Here is a 23,631-nt window from a genome sequence, read left to right on the forward strand (position 1 = left end):
ATGTAATTGATTTCAGTTTGTAGCAGCCAGGATTCAGTTGATATATTTCTTGCAATAATGCTATTTTATATATATATAAAAGTCAGTTTTGCTAATCACAACTCTAAACATATTTACGTAGCAAGGCTTTACATTTCTGCTATCCCTGTCATATGAGTCTCAACAGATTCATGTAAAAGATCCGACTCAAAAGAACGATTCACGAACCGGACATCGCAAGTGGTCATTAGTGGGCAAACATACAAACACTACTCTTTTCAAGTAAAACAGTGTCAGTGTCCTGTAGAATGCGTGTATATCTTAGTACATTTAGTCTGTGCATAGTTATCGCTCTTCTGTCTTTAGTATTTTTGTTCAGTAAACATGACGCTCAAGGTTTGAAAGCAAGTCAGGGCACCGCTGGAGCCATCCGTCGCGAAGAACTTAAATGGAGTAAGTTAACGTAAAATCAAAACAACTCCCCACCGCGGCCACACCACACAGACCGCGGTAAATCAGGTTCATTTCATTTTCTTAGGGTTTGTTGTTGTTGTTTGGCGGCAAAGTGTGACATTCAGTGTGAATGTATGCTGCAGCGATAGCCAGTTGATCTTCGCATAGGAGGAAAGGAACAGGAACGGTCCAACACTCCAACTTCACATGAGAGGAAAACGATGCGCATGACAACAGCCTGTGTGTAATTCCACACGGACTCAAAGCTGTTCACACCTAACTTACCTGCAGGCCTAACGTTACTGATTCATTGTCAAGGGAGAGCGCTGGCATGTCGAGAACATTGTTGAGATGTTGAGCAGTGATGCAACAGATCACAAACTGCCAAATCAAGTCTTTCTCACGCACACCTGTGTTTCAGCTGGTAGGCTCAGATTACAGGCAAATGGGTGATTATTTCCTTGAATTTCTGTAATTGACTGACTTTATACATTAAAACATTTTTGGTGAGTGGTTCATCTACGTTGCGGCTAAATGCCTTGATCAGGTTGTGTGTACCCAACATCATCTCAGTTCATTTAACAGCAGTTAATTATTCAAATTAGAAACACCTGGTCGCTCTATGTAAAGCAGCTAGAGAAAAAAACACATTTCAAAGAGCAAGTGTCACACATTTAAAATAAAAATAAAATTATATATACATACATACATACATACATACATATATATATATATATATATATATATATATATATATATATATATATATATATATAATTATATATAAAAATAAATACACAAATGTATTGATTTATTTCACTAATTCCATTCAAAAAGTGAAACTTGTATATTATATTCATTTATTACACACAGACTGATATATTTCAAATGTTTATTTCTTTTAATTTTGATGATTATAACTGACAACTAAGGAAAATCCCAAATTCAGTATCTCAGAAAATTAGAATATTGTGAAGAGGTTCAATATTGAAGACACCTGGTGCCAAGAGACAGCGTCAGAAGCATCTCACCTGGGCTAAAGACAAAAAGGACTGGACTGCTGCTGAGTGGTCCAAAGTTATGTGCTCTGATGAAAGTAAATTTTGCATTTCCTTTGGAAATCAGGATCCCAGAGTCTGGAGGAAGAGAGGAGAGGCACACAATCCACATTGCTTGAGGTCCAGTGTAAAGTTTCCACAGTCAGTGATGGTTTGGGGTGCCGTGTCATCTGCTGGTGTTGGTCCAATGTGTTTTCTGAGGTCTAAGGTCAAGGCAGCCGTATATCAGGAAGTTTTAGAGCACTTCATGCTTCCTGCTGCTGGACAACTTTACGGAGATGCAGATTTCATTTTCCAACAGGACGTGGCACCTGCACACAGTGTCAAAGCTAACAGTTCCTGGTTTAAGGACAATGGTATCCCTGTTCTTAATTGGCCAGCAAACTCACCTGACCATAACCCCATAGAAAATCTATGGGGTATTGTGAATAGGAAGATGCAATATGCCAGACCTAAGAATGCAGAAGAGCTGAAGGCCACTATCAGAGCAACCTGGGCTCTCAAAACACCTGAGCAGTGCCACAGACTGATCGACTTCATGTCACGCCGCATTGCTGCAGTAATTCAGGCAAAAGGAGCCCCAACTAAGTATTGAGTGCTGTACATGCTCATACTTTTCATGTTCATACTTTTCAGTTGGCGATGATTTCTAAAAATCCTTTCTTTGTATTGGTCTTAAATTATATTCAAAATTTCTGATATACTGAATTTTGGATTTTCCTTAGTTGTCAGTTATAATCATCTAAATTAAAAGAAATAAACATTTGAAATTATTCAGTCTGTGTGTAATGAATGAACATAATATAAATATATATATATATATATATATATATATATATATATATATATATATATATATATATATATATATTATATTATATTATACAGAGCACCTTCCTTTTGCAGATCATTTGTTTGGAAAAAAAAGTGCTTTTTAATCCTTTTATCAGCTCATTTAGTTTTTTTCCCCTTTGAAGTGAGATATATTAGACAGCTTTTATTAATTATTATTTTTAATAGACTAATTTAAGTTGAATTTAACTTAATTATACTTAAGTTACTTTTAGACAAATGTTTAATTCAAATGTTTTTTCCTTTGTCCATCTTATTACATAAAAAATTGTCTGTTTATTTTTGATATTTAATTGCAAACTTGACTGCAAATCATAAGAAAATAAAAGCTATTTCATTACCTAGTTTTAAATATTATAAACTCATAATAAAGCTCATTTCAAAATTTTACTTTTTCTAAAGGATAAGCATATCCTGCACTAACTGTTTGTTGGAAAAGTAGTAGCAGCTTATTTACTCGTGGCGTTCAGTAAAGCTCAAACTGGTGTATTTCCAGAGATGTTGCACACAAGGTGAATTCACCTGGACCGCGAGAGACGATGCAGTTGGCTGTGGTGGCTTGTGGAGAGAGACACGGAGAAGTTGTCAACATGCTCAAGACCGCAGCAATGCTCAGCAGCCGAGCCTTGAGATTTCACATCTTTGCAGAGGAGCAGTTACACACCAGCATAAAAACAGCAGTCAGTATGAGCCAGTTGTCATTTCTGACATATGTATGCACATCTATGTTGTTTCACTAGAATGTGCAAGTTTTTTCAACATCAAAGGGGATACATGTCATTTTAAATGGGTAACTTAATGCTTAATTTCTCCAAATCTGTTCTGATGAAGAAACAAACTCATCACCATCTTGTATGGCCTGAGGATTAGTATATTTTCAAATTTTCATTTTTAGATGACCTATTCCTTTAATCTGCTACTAAACTATTGAGAAACTGTATAAAGAGATTAAAGACTTAATCTTTTTTCCAATCCATTTTCCACTTTTACAGCTGGATTCCTGGCCAGCTTTCATCTGAGCAAAATTCAGCTATGTTGTTCACTCCATTTCATTCCCCCATGAGAACCATGAAGAGTGGTTTTCTCCAGATGATTCTGAAGGAAGTGGACTCCTTACTCTACGTGGACACCGATGTCCTCTTCCTGCACACAGTTAGTAGCCATGCAGTCTTCAGTGTCACATGACCCTTCTGAAATCACTCTAATATGCAGATTTGGTGCTCAAGAAACGTTTCTTATTATTATCGATGTTAAAAACAGTTGTGCTACTTATTTAAATACATTCGAGTAAAATTTGTGCACAAGTAAAACACATATGCTTATCTATTTAGGACTCCATGTTAATGTTTTTTTTTTTTAACATGTGATTACATTTGAGTCCAGAAGAGGGGGTAAAAGTCTCTCTACTCATTTCAAACTCTACTCTTTTTCTTTCTTTTTTTACTCCGTATGGACAGAATGACTTGTCTTCTGTTGGTCTGCACTGGGACGAGCTTCTGATGCCTCTGTTACAGAAATACAAACTTAACATAACCTGGGGTGATCAAGATCCGATCAATATCATCTTCCATTTCAATCCAGGTAAGCCTTTCTGGATTCCGTCCATTCCTTCCCATTCTCTTTCAAGTCTCTATTATCTCTGTTATTCAAATCTTGCCAAGGAGGGCCAGTGCACTGCAGAGTTTAGCTCCAACCCTGATCAAACCCACTGGCCCTCCAGGGCAAGACTTGAATAACCCTGCTCTATAACGTATGTGTTCACCCAGAGATGGTATTTACCTTTCCCTGCCACTGGAACTACCAACCTGACCACTGCATCTATGGCAGCAACTGCATCCTGGCAGAAGAAGAGGGTGTTTTAATGCTACATGGCAACAGAGGAGTGTTTCTCAGTGACAAACAGACAGCTTTCAAGGCTGTGTATGATGCTTTCAAACATGTAAGTTATATTATTTTAATAAGTTGCTAGTTTTTTTTTTTTTTTTACTTTAGGTTTTTTCCCCCTTTCCATTCCAAAGCTAATAAATCAGTCTTTACTTTTTTCTGGCAGTACATATTTGGAGAGGATCTCATAAAATCATTCTTGTTACCCCTGGAGGAGGCTCTGAATGGAACCACTCACACATACTACAGGAAAGTTAGTCATTTTTTTACCAGAGGACTTGGAATGTCTGTAAGGATCGGAGCATCGCTGCTCTTCCATTCGAACCTGTGCAATATTAGTAGAACGAGTTGAATAACGAAATGTGAATTTAAACTGATTTTTTATTAAAAAATTGTATCCTAGTTAAAGGGACAGTAAAAAATAAAGAAATAGATACAAATAAAAAGTCATTATTGTCAATCTAAACAACTTTTAATTTCCAGAAACAAATCTGGCAAATTGTTGTGACTACTATAAACGATCCTTCTAGTGCTTTTGGGTGTACTGTTTCTTTAAAGGAACACTCCACTTTTTTTTTTTTTTTTGGAAATAGGCTCATTATTCAACTCCTCCAGAGTTAATAAATTTAGTTTTACCATTTTTGAATCCATTCTGCCAGTCTCCGGGTCTGGGGATAGCACTTTCAGCATAGCTTATCATACATAATTGAATCCTTTTAGACCAGCAGCATCGCGTTCAAAAATGACCAAAGAGTTTCTATATTTTTCCTATTTAATATTTGACTCTTCTGTAGTTATATCGTGTTCTAAGACCAGCGGAAAATTTAAAGTTGTGAGTTGGAGAATGAGCCTATTTCCCCAAAAAAGTGGATTGTTCCTTTAAGACTGGTATTGAATGTACTGTAACAGGTCAATTGGGAAATACTTGAAAATGTAAATATCGTATTCATTTTACGTAAGTCATATGAAATAAAGATATACATCTCTAATTAGTCTTTGTGACCATCACTTTTCATTCCCTAATTAAGAATTACTGGCGCAAGGATGAAAAATATTAAAGGTATAGTTCACCTAAAAAAGAAAATTTGCTGGAAATTTACTCACCCTCAGGCCATTCAAGATGTAGATGAGTTGTTTCTTTCCTGGAACAGAGTTGGAGAAATGTAGCATTACATCACTTGCTGACCAGTGTATCCTTTGCAGTGAATGGGTGCCGTCAGAATGAGAGTCCAAACAGCTGATAAAAGCATCACAATAATCCACACGATTTATGAAAAGCTGCGTGTTTGTAAGAAACCAATCCATCATGTTTTTAACTTCAAACATTATGATCCATAATAATGCTTCCTCCATTAAAAAACTTAAGGGTAAGTGGATTTTCAGCTAATTTTCATTTCTGAGTGAACTATTCTTTTAAACCTACCATTTTAGAGAAATAAATCAGAAAGGATTTAGTACAAGCTACAAACAACAAACTGAAAAGGTGTTTACATATTTTTTAAATTTTTGTTTAAATAAAACTGATGGAATATTTTGCATTTGTAATGTGACATCTCTGCAATTGACTGGATCAAATAATATAAAAGATAAAAAAAAAAAAAAACGCCTGCTTTTAAAGTTAACTGTCAAAAAGAAAAGAAAAATGTAAACTTTTCTCCACCAGGGAGCAGCAAAGATTCAGGTAAAACAAAAAAAAACAAAAAAGTGTCAGAGTGATTACAGTGGCTTTGTTCTGTGATCACATAACATAACAGTAAACACATCCAAACAGTAATTTCTTCATCTCATAACAGGCTGAGGTATACTTATTTGAAAAGTGAAAAACTGACGTAATTTAAAACGCTACTAAATTACAGTTCTTGCAGCACAAATAAAAAGAGCAAATGGTCCTCAATGAATGGAGATCAACGATTAAAATATAATTACTTTGCAACCCTTAAAGCCATATATGTTAATGAACCAAGGAAGACAAAAATCATTTATATTACAGAAGCTGACCTGCATGTGGTGCATTTGAAGCATCAGCAACCTGCACACTTGAAGGTCATGATGACTTCACAGACAACACAGTGAGGAGACTGATGTCATGTTTCATAGTTACATCTCATGGACCAATATAGCTGCAAATAATCCATGTCTGGACCACTTGAGGCACAAGAGCTGATTTACAAAGATGCGCAGGTTAAAGGCGAGACCTGATAGAACAATAATGAGGGCCTATAAGTGGTCAGTCTCTTGTATCTGACAACCAAGATGAGAATTCTAGAAATCTATATTCCAGCATTTAAAGGGGGAAAAGATTGAGGGGAGTTGTCTGTATCAAGTTTCATCAATTCACAGCTTTTATGTAAATGCAGTATTATAGGCCGCACTGCAAAAGAGGATTGGTGTATTTTTTTTTTTTACTACTAGTACTAACAGCACAAGTGCTACTACTACTAATAAAATCAAATCAACAAAAATTCAAAAGGAAAACATTTACCTTGAATACCATTCTGGGAAGTTTTATGTTACCTGATCTTCTGATATTATGATACTGATATCTTAATTTATTCATAGGACCTTAATATATTGCAAAAGGCTAATAGGATTTGAATAATCCTATTATTATTACTACTACTACTTATATTTTAACATTTTGATCGGAGAGAAAAAAAAATAACAATTTGAATAATCATTTCCTGCAAATGAATTGGAATGATAATTAGGTTAATAAATTATTGTATTTCTAAAAAATAAGCAATAATGATTAGTAAATGACAGCAGGTGACACTGCATAAAGGCTCAAATCACTAAAAATTTAGTGATAAAAACAAATACAAATAAACACTCAAAAGTTTGATAAATCTATGAATTTCATGATTTAAAGCAAAAAAAAAGTTTAACACTAATGTGTTTATCACTAATACTGAGATATCAAAAGTGATGTGACGCTGTTTTTTTTTTAAACAAAACAGCATTTATTTCCATCTCCATGACTTTTTACATCCGTTCACTGTAATCACTTCAGTTCATGAACCGTAGATAAACATTGAGTCTAAGACAAAAAATCTGTGGGTCTATTGTCCGTTTCCTCATGTGTGTGTCCTCCATCGAACCCTGCCAGTCTGAATCAGCCCCTCGTTTACAATGGGTCCTCTATCTTTGCTTTCCTTTCCAACATTTCTCCCTTGGACAATATTTACCTCAAGTGGCAACAAATAGATGTTTTTTCAGCTCAACAGAAAAGCAGCCTGAGGTTTGGTGAAAGAGACCTTATCTCTCATTCCTATTTCCCTCCAGTGAGCTTTTCAATTAGGTAATTACAGTCATGTGAAAGAAGACTCGGCAGAGCGCCCCGCTGCATTGTGGGAGCACCTGTCCCCCACAGACGCCAATTACCTGGCACATGAACCGTCCCCATTGTGTGGGCGCTCGGAGGGGTCCGAGTCTGCAGGAAGTGCAAACCCTGCCAATGCGGCATCTAATCAATGGGCAAGCGGTGGCTGTGAAACAGGTACACAGGAAGAGAAATAAATGAGCAGGCTGCTTTTCTCATTTATTTATGAATTTGTATTCAGATTGGAAGCGCACAAACAGACAGTGAAGCTTAGAAACACATTGCAGGACTCAACATTAGACTATGAATTTAATCAGAATATTTCTTTTGCTATGGGCATTTTAGAGTGTCATTTTTCCACTCAGAAAAATTAAAAAAAATAAAATACAAAGTGTCCTTTACTCACCTTCATGTCATTCCATCCAAACCTGTATGAGTTTCTTTCTTCTGTGAGACAAAAGACAATATTTGAAAAATGGTCACATAATACATTGTGGTGCAATATTTTTTGAACTCCGTTTACTGAAGTGTTAGTTTGCCAAATATGGATCGAAGTATCAATGCGTTCAACATCCAAATACGTTTTAGTTAGTTGTATTATTTTTAGGCACTGTTAGTTTCTACAAAAAAAAAACAAACATCTAAAATAATTACAATATAGCCTATTACATTTATAATTCCTGTCATTTTAGGAGCTGATGGTTTTCCAAGACTGCATGAAGTCATCTTGTGGGCCCTTTAAATATTTGCTGGGGACCCTTTATCGTGAACCATTAAATGAGAAAAAAAGTAAAAAAAAAAAAAAAAAAAAATGTCTGCCTTGCCAAGGTGTTAATGTAAACACATTCAGTTACAACTTAAGCATTTTCTTTATGCAAACAGGTAGGACTACAACAACAAAGGTTATGTGAAATAACACATGCTTGCATGCCGTTAATATTAATCAAAAAACACTGAAAAGAAAGTCAGCGCTTCCCAAAAGTGTCATAAGCCTATAGATCATAGAAATTATTAACACCAATGATCTACTTACTTGAAACGCTGCCCAGATTTTTTCCAGAAGTTTTTTTACTGAATACCTTTTGAAGCTTTAATAAGTCATTTAAAAATCAGAAGGCCCCTGAAAGTAAATCTTCTACATCTGCATTTTTCGTTGGAGCACTGAACTTTTACTTCTGAATTCGAAAAAGTAATCAGATTACCTTTTACAATTTATAGCTAAAGGAAAGCTTTAAAGTGAATTCAGTACAAAAACAAAGTCTCACCGAACATTGCATGCAGAAAATAAAATAAATTAAATGACTGCGCACACAGATCACAAATAGAGTTAAATTAGACTAAACGACACCTGAGTGGACACATCATCATGAGGGGAACAGACAAACAAACAAAATAAATAAGACAAGACAAATGAACCTGAATCTCTTACTGCCGAAAACACCCAGAAACCAAAAGAAATACATCAGCGATGAAGACATTTCCTGGGATAGGTCTCACAAATGTCAGTTTTATTCATCACTCTGCTACTGAATATATGTGCTTATGGTGACCTGAATAGACATCTCTTCTCTCTTACTGTATGTGAAGGAAGAGACACCTTCTGTCTCCCAAGTGAGCCAATTTACACTCAAGTCCTCTTCAATGTGTGCTGCATCGATTCAGTTTTAACCGCTTTTTCCTTGATAAAGAAGCCCAGTGTGCTGGATGCAGATGTCTGCAGGGTGAGATGGCAGGGAAATCTCATTCAGGAAATGAGAGCGAAACTCACGTCAGTCAGCTGGCCATAGGTTGATTTAAATCATTATTTAAGTATATGTCAAATAAGAGAACACACTGGTGTGAAATTAAAAGTCTGCAACAAATCCCCCTTTACATTTGTTATATTATTAATGGGAATTATTTTTGTTGTTGATTAAGGGGAGGACAATTCCTTTAAGATGGTAAGAGTAAATACTGGTGCTGTGGTTGGTATGGTACCCGAGCAGAGGAAAATACCAAGGACATCTTCAGGGAGACAGACACACTTTGATCTGAGTTAAAGCTGAGAGGCACTAGGTTTGACAGGTTATATAACTTTCATTTTTGTGACTTAGTTTGTGACTGCCTGTGTGCTGGGGCCAGGAGAATAGATGAGGAAAGAGAGTGAAATATTGACCCAATAAACATGATTAAAAGTCTAAAATGAAATTGCAGCTAAACGATGTTAATGGTTAATTTAAAAAAAATGTTCATGCCCTTGTTAAATGAAATAAAAATGGAAAGTTATATTTTGGTACATTAATGCTAATTTTCCACGATTTTCTATCACATTTTTGCCTTCTGCAAGGTTATATAAAGCTGTAGTTGACAATTTCAATTTATAACCACTTATGCAAATATGCAATACAAAAAACTAACATAACATTTTTTAGGAGAAATTGCAACTGCAAAAATAAGAATAAAATAAATTTTTAAACAGGTTTCACTAAATTATTATGAGCTCATAAAACCAAAATGAATAAACACTCTATTTCTAATTCTTTATCTTAAATATTTTTTTTATTAAATGGAACAAAGCTGTAACTCTAGGGCAGCGACCGTTCAAAAGTCAATTTTTGTATCTTATTTATCCATAAATGGTACATATTAGTACAGTACTGCCCAACTGAACCATTTTTCTCAGAGTGAGGTATATCATATCACAGTCACTACAATCACCTTCCCAAACATCATCTAGCCAATTGGTTTTCAAACCATTAAACCTTAAATGCATTTTGGTAAAAGCAACATCATTTAAACTCAGTGAAGTGAACGGTGTTATGAACACAAAGTATAATCATGTTTGATTTCAGCTGTGGATCCATGTGAGGGGTGCACAAGTTCAAAAAGAGCTGCGTTTGCCAAAACGGCGAGCATTCGCATGATTTATAGGATCATTTAAAAGAAAAAAACCCACTGTAAATGTACCCATGCTCTCATAGTGACTCAGACCCTTTCCATCTTCACGTTAGGCAAAGGTAATTAAACTGTCACTTTTGCATTTCAAAAACGCAGCAGTCACCACATTCCCCTAACGTCGAGGAATATCTGTCATTTGCGATGACTTCTGAATGGTTCATTTCCTTTTCTGAACCTTTGATTTGTGCGAAGACCTGTGTCAATAAAGCACCCCCTCCCCTCACGCTCTTCCACATCACTGCTGATGTTGTCTTAAAATGAACATCACCAATTAGACACATGCAATCATTCATATGATGACTCACTGTTCACATTCATTGTTGCAATCTGCGCGAGACAATTCGTCGTACCTTGTGGGAAATCTAACGCTTAATCACTGTATGAGAAAAATTACACCTCCTATGCGTTTATGCTGATAAACTCATTATTTTTGAAAAGGGAGCTTCGGCTTCATCAAATTTAAGACAAGACAGATTAAAAACTGATAAAACCGTACACTGAATCATATAAAAACGACAAGAATAATGAATTCACTGTCATTCAAAACACTTGAGTTAGCAGTTAGCGCTAGCTTAGCTTTGTATTTAGATCTTTTGTTCCTCAATACGTTTGACTCAAGCACACAAACAATAACATGAGACTTGAGGGGATTTTCCTGTGTTCATTTGTGCCGGGATACAAAGCCTAAATAGCTTGCGTAGGCTTTTGTTTACATACCGTACGCTACTATGCTACCGTCTCCCCCTCATTCAATTAGAAATGAATAGGAAACAATTGAGCTATAATTGATAGGCCTCTCCGTTCATTCTCCTCACAGACTCTATTTATCAGCTACATAGTGACAAAAATCACAATGGCTGTCTTTTCTGCCACCTTTTCAGTTCATTCATGCTTGGACTGGTACCATTGTTCTGGCCTGGGCCTGATAAGGCACTGATAATGTTAACCGGTTATCGCATTTGCAGAAAAGAGGGCACAATAAAAGACTCAAGACAACCGGCGAATTAGCGAATGATGAATCGTCGGTTTGAACACGAGAGATTAGCATACTGATTGGGCTGATTATTTGTAATTACAGTTGGAAGTGAAAGCGGGACACGCCGGATAGCACTCGTTTCTGTTCTAAGCAACTGAAATTTCGAGCTTTGCAATGGCATTGGATTAATCTCTCTTATCCCCCTCGCCAGGTTAAAATTATTGCAAATCAGTGTTTTTGTTTGAAAAATTTAATTGTGAAATGGCACCAGACGGTTTTTCAAGAGTACATACTTCAGGGGCTTCTCCAGGGTGGACACATGGCAGCATCTTGAGATATGCGATAAGGGAAATCTACATGAATTTGGGCAAGTGTTGTCACCCGAGGTACAGCGAGTGTCCTTCAAAGCCATCTGCTAGCATTTGCACCAATTCATTTGTTCTTCACAGGATGTGTTGGTAAAGGCAGGGGAATACAGATCCTGACAGATGCTGAACACAGGACAGTCCTGATGCTCGAGGGGATGCTATGCGCTGTCTAGAGAATATCGAGACACCTAGCAAGATTAATCAATCACGATAGAGCATGAAGTTGTTTTGTAGAAAGAGACACTCAAGCTGAGGTAAAATACTGGGCCTTCAGCATCGAGTACATTTACATAATATTACATTTCTTACACAGCTGACTAGCAGCAATCATTTCGTTGTTCTTTCTAGATGATTGATGTTTGGTTGAGGATGTCAATTGAAATCACAGTCCCTATCATCTCAGATACCACTAGGAAAACTGGCCAAGAGCATTATCATATATCACATTCTGTAAACAAGCTCTGCCTGTGGCACAAACTAATGCAGATTGCATTTCCAGGATCCATTTATATACACTTCCATATCCACTGCTTCAAAAGAACCATGACAGATGACACTAGAGACAATAGAAAGAGGAAAATCAAGTCTGCTGTTCAACTTGCAAGTTGTCCCATACGGAAATGTAATATATGTACATATATGAAATATACATATATTAAATATATCCCCATAGAAAGGGAAAACATATATGTACATATATATCTGCCCATATATAAAACCTATTAGAAAATGGAACAATTTCATATATTGACATATAAAACTAGCCCATATATTTTATGTATGTATAATAGTGTTTTTTTTTATATATGTCACATATATAATTTTCAATATACATGACATATATTTCTTTGTATATATGTTCAATATACAAACTTAACATTGTGACATATATATGTCCCTTATATATGTTTTTATATAGTCTTAGTATATATTTTACATTTAAAATGAAATATATATATATATAAAATATAATTTTGATTAATGTATATGCAATATATAAATTAAATATAAAAACATTGTGTGCACATATATTTAAATATGTTCTTATATTATGTATATTACTTGCAAAATATCTTGAATTAATGCATGATATAAACTAAACAAATGTAAAAAAAAATAAAAAAATAAAAAAAATTAATTTCGTACATATTTGTAAATATAGGTTATAAATATGTACTTACAAACATGTAATGCAATGAACATGACATGCCTAAGCTTCAAAATCCTCTACACTTTCATCCAGTCGAGAAGGTGCTGTCTCACCTAACTGCTGTACATGCCTCCGCAATTGAACACAAATGTGTGTACGTGCCTTTAGAACAGCACAGATGTGATTACATTATGACTTTTCTTAACCATTATGAAGTAACCGTTTAATTTTTTTTTTTTTATATATAAATAATGTCTGGCATCAGTGACATCAGTTTTTGCAGCTCTGCCAAACTTTGATGAAAGCACCAAAAGTTTATTTTATTTGAATGCTAGTGGAGACCCCAGGTTTACATAGCTGCATAAGTTAGAGAAATGTGTTTAAATTGAGAACCCCTAGATTTTTGAAGACAAACTCAACTGTATATTATTCTGTATGCATCTGCATATGTAGTGCATGTATATGTGTACTTTCTTACATATGGATATTGATATATGGCTATTGATGAAAAAAATAAAATGTATGTTTTCAAATAGAATTTGTGTAGTATTTTTTTTTTTTTTATGAGCTGGTTAAGAAGAGGTAAAATAATACATTTTATAAAAGATTCGAAAATGGGATTGAAATGAAATGTGGATGTGTAGACTTGATAAAAGTTCAAACTGTTCAAATAAGGAAAACACATGAACAAGGAAACCATAGGCATGTGCAATGTATGTTGTTTGAATAGTTTGGCATATATAAATTAAACATATCGGTTACATATATGGTCAAAACATAAAGTATTATATAAATAATAATCATATACATCATATTAATATATGTCAATATACTAATTTAATATGCCAAATTTATATATGTTATAAACCTATATCAACATATATCTTGAGATATGTATATATGTGATAGCAATATATTGTCTTATATTTAGCATATATGATGGTGTCAATAGCGATATAGGGACATATATGTCATATATTACATTTCCGTATGGGGTTGGAAAAACTCTGCTTTCCATTGGGATTTGGTAGACATTTGTCTATAAGGTGTAATTCTGGCATCTGAAATGCATATTAGTAACAACAGCATTCTAACACATTTTTAGTCAATGAAATTAATTAAATGTTAAATGCAATCACTTAGTGCAATCACTAATTTGGAATTGTGATGGTTGACATTATGATTGACATTTAATATTAATATTATATAAAATAATATAACATTAAAGTCCTCAGAAACGCTGATTCAAGTAACTGAATTCAGAATAGCATATTACTCTTATTATTTACGTCATGTTTTGCCTCATGAAGGTGCGCATCAATTGCACAATTAAATTTTTTTAATTTTTCATGCTATTTATATGCAGAAACAGTCGTTGGCGTGCATAGGATACACACGTTTGATGTGCATATAAAATGCAGTTTTTGCATGCATATGATATGCACTTTGTTGGCGTAAATATAATATGCATCCAACTCACACCCCTAAACCTAATAATTGCATATCATATGCACGCCAAAGTAAATTTTTGAGACTGAGTGAACACTAACAAAGTTGTTTCATTCATTCAAAACTCATCAGCCAACCCCCCCTAACCTGCTGACACAGTTTTGCATAGGGCCCCCATAAGTCTAGGATCGGCTGTGGTAAAAGTAGTATGCTATGTGCTATTGCGAATTAAGCTACTGAGTCTTTGAGTCATTGAATCATTCACTCAACATATTTGTTCAAAACACGGATTCATTTACCAAAGTCAGAACTTCAAAATGAGTAAAAACTTTCATCATTACATAATCATATATTTTTTATTTATCTTGAACAAAAACATACTATAAAACAATAGTACAACATACTATTATAGATTTATACTAAAAGTTTCACTGTTATGGTGCTCAAAATATCTATACAGTAGAAAGTTAACTGTACAAGTATATTTAAAACATAAAAGATTAATATTTTAAATATTTTAACATTTCTAAAGCTGTGCATTCAAATACCTTAAAGCTGCGGTAGTTAACTTTTGACGCTCTAGCGATTAATAAACAGAACTGCTTGCGTCTTGCGGAAGAACATCGTAGCCGGAACTGTTTCTCTCTGTTTATGTCTATGAAGAATTACAAAGGTACTGGGTTACTCCGCCACGGTATCCCCGAAGCAATCTAAAATAGTCCGAATATAAACACTTATTATAGGTGCACCCTAGTGATTCAGGACAAGCTAAAAACACAGTTTGGAAAATGGATTCATGGTGTACTCGCTTATTATATAAATTTTTCTACATTTTGAACACAAACAAAGTTTACGGACCGCAGCTCTGATTGGTTGTTTCTTACCGGGAGCGGATGAATTTCTGCAAATGGCAATAGGAGCACTGGGAGGAGCCAGAGGAGCTTGATTTTTTCACTGATTATCTGTCTCATATTCTACTGTCAGGACATAATGACAGGTTTAACAAATATGTAAAAAATATATTTTTACAAAAGTTACCTACTGCAGCTTTAACTTTTTATATTTCAACATCTCCGAGTGTCAAAAACGTGAAACTGTTACATATGAACACCTAAAAATAATAACGATCAGACTGAAATATCAAACTCAAATGGGTTTACTCAATTAAAAATTACTTTAAAGTTCACTCAGATCTAGCTCACAGAGGTCAAAACATCATTTTTAGATGTCAGATATTAATATTACAGACATGGAGACTGAACCATGTTTTAATGCAATATATCAGATTCAGAATAAGAAAAATTAAGGAATGATAAAAGCTTAAATTAAACTAATTCACAGATCGGAGTATACATTCATGCAACCGCACACACATAACCTAGTTCTCAATCTTTGTATCTAGGTCTTGCTATATTTGCCCAGTTTTGCTTTCCACAGCACTTTTTCTGAATAATTACTCCCTTTCGAGTTACGAGCTACTCCCAGCAAACGCACTGGTTCTTAGAAAGAAACATTCAGTGAATTGAGGTCAGAAGAAGTCTAGAGATTACGTCTATGCAGATACATGATTCGGTTTCTGCATTTATAATAGCTGCAATGAGACTCAGAAGTGGAAAACCCCCAAGTCCTTGTTTGTTTATAGAGAACAGCTGCTTTAAAAATACAATTTGCTCTAATGAATGGCATCATCTTAACATTGCAGTGCAATACAGACTGTCATCAAAATTGAGGAAAAACTTTCTAATTTACTCTAATTGAGCAGAAGGTGGAGCGGAAGTCAATAATAACTCACACCTCAACCCTCAGTTCAACCAGTTTACAAGACACCTCCTTTCATGACAGCCTGAGGTCTTGAAACATGCTGATATTAAACAATCTCTGCTTACATACTTTTAATACATTATCTAATAATAAAATAAGCATGTGAATAGACTCATCTTGCCTCAGGCCAATAATGAACCAGTGTCTAGTCCGAACAAGCTGCAGGTAGCAATTACTTGGTGCATTTACTTGCTTGAAGAAACGATTCTCATTTGGTAATGAAACAACTAGACGGCACATAGAAACACAATCACTTTACAAGCAAGATAAGAGAAGATCAGCTTATAAAGGAGTAGGTGGAATAATGAATTAAGAATACAAAAATACAGATTGTCACATGGAAGGGGATATGAAGCATGATCCACTAAAACAACCCAGAGAACTTACCTATATATGTACAGTGAGTATGATGGAAGATCTGCATTCCCTCAATTCATATTCACTCGATAGCCAGTCCCAAGATAGAGCATTTTGCAACTAGGTGCAGCAGCACACCTGATTCTTTGTGTGCCCTAAATCCTACTCTTTCACTTGGTCTTGCTTTTTCTCTCTCTCTCTCTCAAATGGTGCTAGAACTTTCTCAGAACTAACTTAACTTTTTGCAGACAATTTTTTAAATTATACTTTTAACCAACAAAATAAAAACCAGTGCTCCTCAAGTTCACACAGGGTCTTAGCATACAGTTGCAGCCCATCACATTAACTATGGACATGTTTGATGACATCACAATTTGGGCAAATTGGAGCATTCTGGGAAATGAAGTGTTCTTCCAACACATCAAAAATAGCCATAAAATGATTCGCAGGTTATATACACATTTTTGTGGATTGTATTTACCCGCTATGTTGTGTGTATAATGACATTTATCATAACGTTGTCATGAATATATATATATATATATATATATATATATATATATATATATATATATATATATAAAATACTAAAAATAAAATGTTAAGATGGGTGCATACTGTACAATTTTGTCCTCAATTTGTCCAGTTAAATGCAAAACATTCATCTTATCCTAGTCAGTTGCTAGTTTGACATATTCACCAACAGCTGAATAATGAGCACTGCGATCAGATTACACCAGATTACACCTCTGTTACACATGTCAGACGTTTTTAATCCTGCAATGTGGCTTCTCCTACTACGAATGTCAAATATAAAATCATTACGAGGACAGAAACTGATGACGCAATTATTGCGGAATTGAACTACCACTTGTTCCAAACACATGGACTTAGTTTTTGTTCCAATTTTCTTTTCCATGTTCAAAATTAATGCTAGAGATTAATGCTATTTTGCTTGCAATCCCACAATATGAATGCAGCTCACAATCATCAAACGTTACGAATTGACGAGGTAAAACTCTAGCCCGAGTCTTCTTGTGTGTGTCCATTTTTAACTAAGTCTTGACTGTTATAATATTCACTTTAAATTTTGCTTAAAATATAACTTATTACACTCCCTTAAATTCAAAGTTAATTCACATTCTGCATTTTTGCGATTCATTCAAATTAATTGTAATTTAAAAGGCATTCTCAATACTGACTTTTAATTTTTTATTAAAATAAAAAGGTTTTTCAAAACATATATGCACTGGTCCCATCCAGCACTCAAGTTAACACAAGTGTCTGGAGCCAAAGTAATGTGGCGCCAAAGCATGTCCAATACACTGGATACAAATGCAACAAGTCTCATTTGTAGACTCTCTTGCAATCGACTGGTTTTGGTTATGATTGCAATCACAAACACAACTTTTATTGAGCTTAATTAGCTGAATCAATATCTCCATGTATGACTGTTTGTCTTGCTGTCAGGTAAACTGATTAGTCTGCACGCAAAGTGACCGGGCGTTTACTTATACACTCACATCCTTTCCTCAAATGAATATTTTATTGATCAGAGAAGTGCACGTCTGACTCCTGCATTATACATCCTGCAGTTTGTGCACTTTTAGAGTGATTTAACACTGTATTTATCGTGGAATAAAGTGCAATATTTCAATTAAATTCCTTTTAGTTCAGAAGAGAAGCAATGGTATAAGTGTTCTTTTCTGAACTCAGTGCTCTGTTAAAATATTGATTGCTTATCAAACTATAAGATAAAATAAATCAATAACCTGCCACAATGTGAAATATCAAACATCAGTCTTCTTTCTGCAATAAAGTCCAGCGATCATAGTTCTGGTTCCTATAAAGTCGGAATCAGCCAGTTCAATCTTCTTGAGTGGATCTCTTAATTTATTTTCATTCGCTCTTCATTTTTTCATGGCTTCAAAGGGATTTCAAAAGGATCTCTATGAGAGGGGCGCCATCTGTGCTCCTCAGTCGGAACAGGAGTGGGCTGTCAGACCTCACACCTCTATAAAGTTTTGCACGGAGAAAGAAAAAAAGTGGAAGACCAGCCATTTTCATGTTCATAAAATGTGTCTCACTTTCTGCACCAAAAACATTTGTGAGTGTTGAAGCTTGAGGAAGAAAAGAAACTCCATATGGCTGATTGGCACATGCCATTTCATGCTTATTAAATCCAGCACTCAGAATATTGGTGAGTGAATCTGAACAATGTGCACCACTGAAGTGGATGCAATTATTTTAAAAGGAAACACACAGAATAAATTAATTTTCTTTTTAAAATCAATATCAACATTTTAGACTGAACTATGAATGCATGATATAGCAATTTTTTTTAGTAGTTTGCATATAATATTAAATCTTTGTTAACATTATACAACTGTTCACTGTTAGTTTAGGTCCATTAATAAATAATAATGATAATTATATTAACAGACATAACTTTTCATTTTAATAATGTATTTGTAAATGTTGAAATTAGCATTAACTAAGATTAATAAATGCATTGTTTCATTGTTAGTGCATGTTAATGATTTAACTAATGGTACTATCCTACCATATATTACCATATACTAGTTCATTTTAAACGGTTCAGCGGTGTAACAAATGAGTAATGCTAAATAAAATGCTAATAAATGCTAATATTCCCTTCAATCTCTCCATATGAGCTCATAAAGCTGCATGCATACTTATTAGAATTAATTAGCAAAGTGATGTTTATATGGAAAACAGCATGTCACACAACAGGACATCAACTATCCAAATGCTTTCACTTGATATTCCCGGATGCTTTATTCATCAGATTTGAGTTCATGGAAATTCATCAACAGAGTATGTATGGACCTGTTAATCATAAGACTTTTCGAATGCATAAATGTAAATGGAGAAAAAAGACTCAGCATAGGCCACTTAGGCCCATTTTAATCCAATTGAAACCCTGATTAGTCTAAAGAGATTGTGTTTGAAGGATACATAAGCAACAAAAATAAACATGTTCTGTGTGTTGTAATCTGTCTTGCCAAGACTTTGAGCAAATCTTTAGAGTGCATTTTGAGGGATCGGTGAGCTACAAAAGAGTTAAACAACAAAGAGAGAATCTATGCGGTGTGCCAAGAAAACATCTCACCTGTGCTGGATCAATACAGCTGAACTGAGCAGCTGTTGAAGAGATGAAAGCTTTTAGCTGAGCATTATCTTTAGCCATAAAACATTACCGTTTCCTTTCTGAATCAACATCCATCAAGCTGCCAAATTTCTACAAAACATGGCCTATTCAAATCAAAAGAACAACAATAATGCAGCAGAATTGATCCACAAACCCAACCTTTACTAGTTTGCATTAATGTCAGTGTGTTACTCCAGATTCTCACTCTGGATAATTGCTTAAAACACAACAAAATCAGTACAAACAAACTGAGCATTGCTTTCTTTTGAAAGGAATAAAAAGAAGACGAAATGAGATGTTTGTGTGTGTGTGTGTGTGTGTGTGTGTGTGTGTGTGTGTGTGTGTGTGTGAGCCATTGGCATGTTGTCAGCTCAGCTAATTATAATTGTGCTTCTCCTCCTGTGTGCTCACGTTTTTCACTGCCAAAACTTGCCTGTGCTAAAAACTGCACCTTAACAAACCAATGAGAGCTAAGGGGGCCAGAGGGGGGTTTGAAATCACCTGCTGAGATCTGAGCATGGAGGCTGAATGGACTTTCAGTGGGCCTTGCACAACATGCACTGTTAGAAAATGAATGCCCTCCGTCACACCTTACTGATTCTTCGCAGAAAATGAAACTTTCCTTAACTTTGACATTGGACATCAGTTGCTGTCCTTCATGTTGCTAAAATCACCAACTCTGACTTCAAGGAACATTTCACCCAAAATTGAAAACTTGCTGAAAATTTACTCACCGTCAGGCCAACCAAGATGTATATGATTTTGTTTTTCATCTGTACAGTAATTAAGCATTATATCACTTCTTCACCTATAAATCCTATGCAGTGAATGGGTGCCGTCATTTCAAACCGCTGATAAAAACATAACAATAATCTACAAATAATTGACACCAATCCATCTATTAATGTCTTGTGAAATGAAAAGCTACGTTTATCAGCTGTTTGGACTCTCGTTCTGATGGCACCCATTCACTGCAGAGGATCCACAGCTGAGCAATTGATATATTGTTAAATTTCTCCAAATATGTTCTAAAGAAGAAACAAACTTTTTAAAATCAAATTAATTATTTTGGTGTGATTTTCTTTTTTTCAGGTCATTTGATCTCTGCCTATGCAGCAGTCCCTTTAAGTGACACTTTTCTACTTTATACAGCACTTTGGCCAACAAAGGTTGAATTTAAATGTGCTTTAGAAACAAAATTTATTTGAATTGAATTGAACTGAACTGACACAAAGTCACTAAACCTGCCAAGATCTACAGCTGTCCTTGTCTATTTTTCTCTGACTTCTGTCTATGCAATTACTTCGCCTTGCCTGCAAATTATTCCTTTTGTTCTCAGTGTGTGCAAGTGTTGTTTTCCTGAATATAAAAGATGAATCCGTAATGCCGTGTGGAGGATTAGAGTTGTTGCCGTGTTTGGAGGAGAACTGCCTTATTTTCAGGTTGGCTCCATCTCCATGCACAAACAGCTGCTTACTGTGGGATTAAGAGCCATTGTTCAATGAATCTCAACATGGGCACTGATGTCTCACAGTATAAGCCTTTAATTATGCCAGACACTGTTTCAGACATTCAAGACTTTGACTCCAATATATTATAGTTTCAAAACACTCACAGTCAGATCTCTGAATGCACAAGAACAATTGAATAATGGAACAGTTGTTTTGCAAATAAAAAGACACAACAATATTTTTATTATATTATTTTTTGCTTTCATACATTTAAAAAAAGTACATATATTACAGTTCAGAAGACCCGAATAATTGTATTATTATTTTAAATTTGTATTAGCTTTATTTTTAGTTTAGTTTAAGTGATCTTAATACTTTATTTGAAACTTCTTTTAATTGAAGTATATTGTATTTTAACTGCATTTCAGTTGTTATTTCATTTTAATAAATGTAATAGTTTTTAATAACAATAATGGTAGTTCTCTGACGTGAATTTTCAGCTTTTCACTTGCATCTTCTTCCAAACTCAAGTTTGCAGTGTTGTGTCTGTGTCTGACAGCTCATTAAAAAAATGCCAGAAAGCAACAAAAGTCCACAGGGCAGTTTCACAGGCTGTGTGTCCATCATCAAAGTCAGAAGATGGCTATATAGAAAAGACACACTACTGATCACCTCCCACCCTGTCAGCTCTCTGTTCTTTAGTCTTTTCATCTGCCCTTGTTTTTGGATTCACCCCATTATTTCTGTCATGCTCTCTCATGTCTCTGCTTTCCCAATGGGCTTAGGGAGCTCTGAGAGCATGTAAAAAGACGTTACAGGATGGGAAAAGAAATCAAATGCTGCTGAGTTCAGCTCAAGTACACCAAAAACTCAAAAGGAATGTGACACTCTACACCCCAGAAATGAAAAGTCATTACACACGATCAGGAGAGATGTTTTGTCAGGAGAGTTATACTGTGTATTCAGTCTGTCTAGACTCACAAAGTCATGTTCTGATTGTTATTATTTACTCGTGTTGTTCTCAACCTGGAGTAATTTTTAAGTGGATTTATTACATTTAATATATGTATTAACTCCTTAATTCTTCGTGGCATAGATTCAACAAGGTGTTGGAAACGTTCCCCAGAGAGTTTGGTCCATATTGTCATGATTACATCATGCAGTTGCTGCAGATTTGTTGGATGCACATCCATGATGCGAATCTCCCATTCCACCACAAAGCTGCTCTATTGGATTGAGATCTGGTGACTGTGAAGGCCATATGAGTAAAGTGAACTCACTGTCATGTTCAAGAAACCAGTCTGACTTTATTTGGACTTTGTGACATGGTGCTGTATCCTGCTGGAAGTAGCCACCAGAAGATGGGTACACTGTAGTCATAAAAGGATGGACATGGTCAGCAACAATGCTCAGGAAGGCTGTGTCGTCTAAACGATGCTCAATTGGTACTAAAGGGCCTAAAGTGTGCCAAGAAAATATCCCCCACACCATTACACCACCAGCAGCAGCCTGAACCGTTGAGACTGATCCATGCTTTCATGTTCTTTATGCCAATTCTGACCCTACCATCTGAATGTTGCAGCAGAAATTGAGACTCATCAGACCAAGCAACGTTTTCCCAATCTTCTATTGTCCAATTTTGGTGTGCCTGTGTGAATTGTTGCCTCTGTTTCCTGTTCTTAGCTGACAGGACCAGCATCCGGTGTGGTCTTGTGCTGCTGTCGCCCATCTACTTCAGGGTTCGATGTGCATTCAGAGATGGTATTCTGTATACCTCGGTTGTACCGAGTGGTTATTTGAGTTACTGTTGCCTTTCTATCATCTCTAACCGGTCTGCCCATTCTCCACTGACTTCTGACATCAACAAGGCATTTTCGCCACACAACTGCCACTCACTATTTTCTCTCTTTCGGACCATTTTCTGTAAATCCCAGAAATGGTTGTGTGTGAAAATCCCAGTAGATCAGCAGTTTTTGAAACACTCAGACCAGCCGTCTGGCTCAAACAACCATTCCACGTTCAAAGTCACTTAAATCCCCTTTCTTTCTCATTTTGATGCTCAGTTTGAACTTCACTTGAACTTGGATGGATGGATGGATTTTTTTCAGCAGTTAACAAGAAAAGTGGGACTACAAATGGACAAATGGAAATGTCAGGGTTATCCACCCCATGTTTTAATGGTGTTTTACAAAAGAAAGCAACACTGGTTTTGAATGATGCGAGGGTGAGTGTAAATGATGACAGAAATTTCATTTTTGGGGTACACTATTACTTTAAAGAAGATAAAGCTCATCTTCTTGGTGAAGTGTGAACATCACATGAATTGACAGCAGTTCTCTCCATTATTCTTTGTAGTAAAGAAGGGAGAGTGAGAGAGAGAGACGGCGAGGGGGGAAAGGCACTTG

The 23,631-nt window shown here is 35.4% G+C and overlaps 1 protein-coding gene and 1 long non-coding RNA gene across 2 annotated transcripts; one reads left to right on the forward strand and one right to left on the reverse strand.

Annotated features, from left to right (window-relative positions):
• Positions 1-213: 213 nt before the first annotated feature.
• On the forward strand, positions 214-5,083 carry gxylt1b (glucoside xylosyltransferase 1b). Its single transcript, XM_052554599.1, is given in 7 exon segments — positions 214-442; positions 2,839-3,022; positions 3,335-3,420; positions 3,422-3,494; positions 3,713-3,923; positions 4,109-4,281; positions 4,393-5,083. Coding segments are annotated over 7 exon segments (1,068 nt in total). The 5' UTR covers positions 214-287; the 3' UTR covers positions 4,579-5,083.
• Positions 5,084-7,194: 2,111 nt separating this feature from the next.
• On the reverse strand, positions 7,195-16,938 carry LOC127956932 (uncharacterized). Its single transcript, XR_008153669.1, has 3 exons — positions 16,634-16,938; positions 7,952-7,992; positions 7,195-7,711 (listed from the first exon to the last, which is right to left on the reverse strand). It is a non-coding gene; the product is annotated as an uncharacterized LOC127956932 (long non-coding RNA).
• Between the last annotated feature and the right edge of the window lie 6,693 nt (positions 16,939-23,631).

This window comes from Carassius gibelio, chromosome B4 (genome assembly GCF_023724105.1).
Source record: "Carassius gibelio isolate Cgi1373 ecotype wild population from Czech Republic chromosome B4, carGib1.2-hapl.c, whole genome shotgun sequence".
In the NCBI taxonomy this organism is placed as follows: domain Eukaryota; kingdom Metazoa; phylum Chordata; class Actinopteri; order Cypriniformes; family Cyprinidae; genus Carassius; species Carassius gibelio.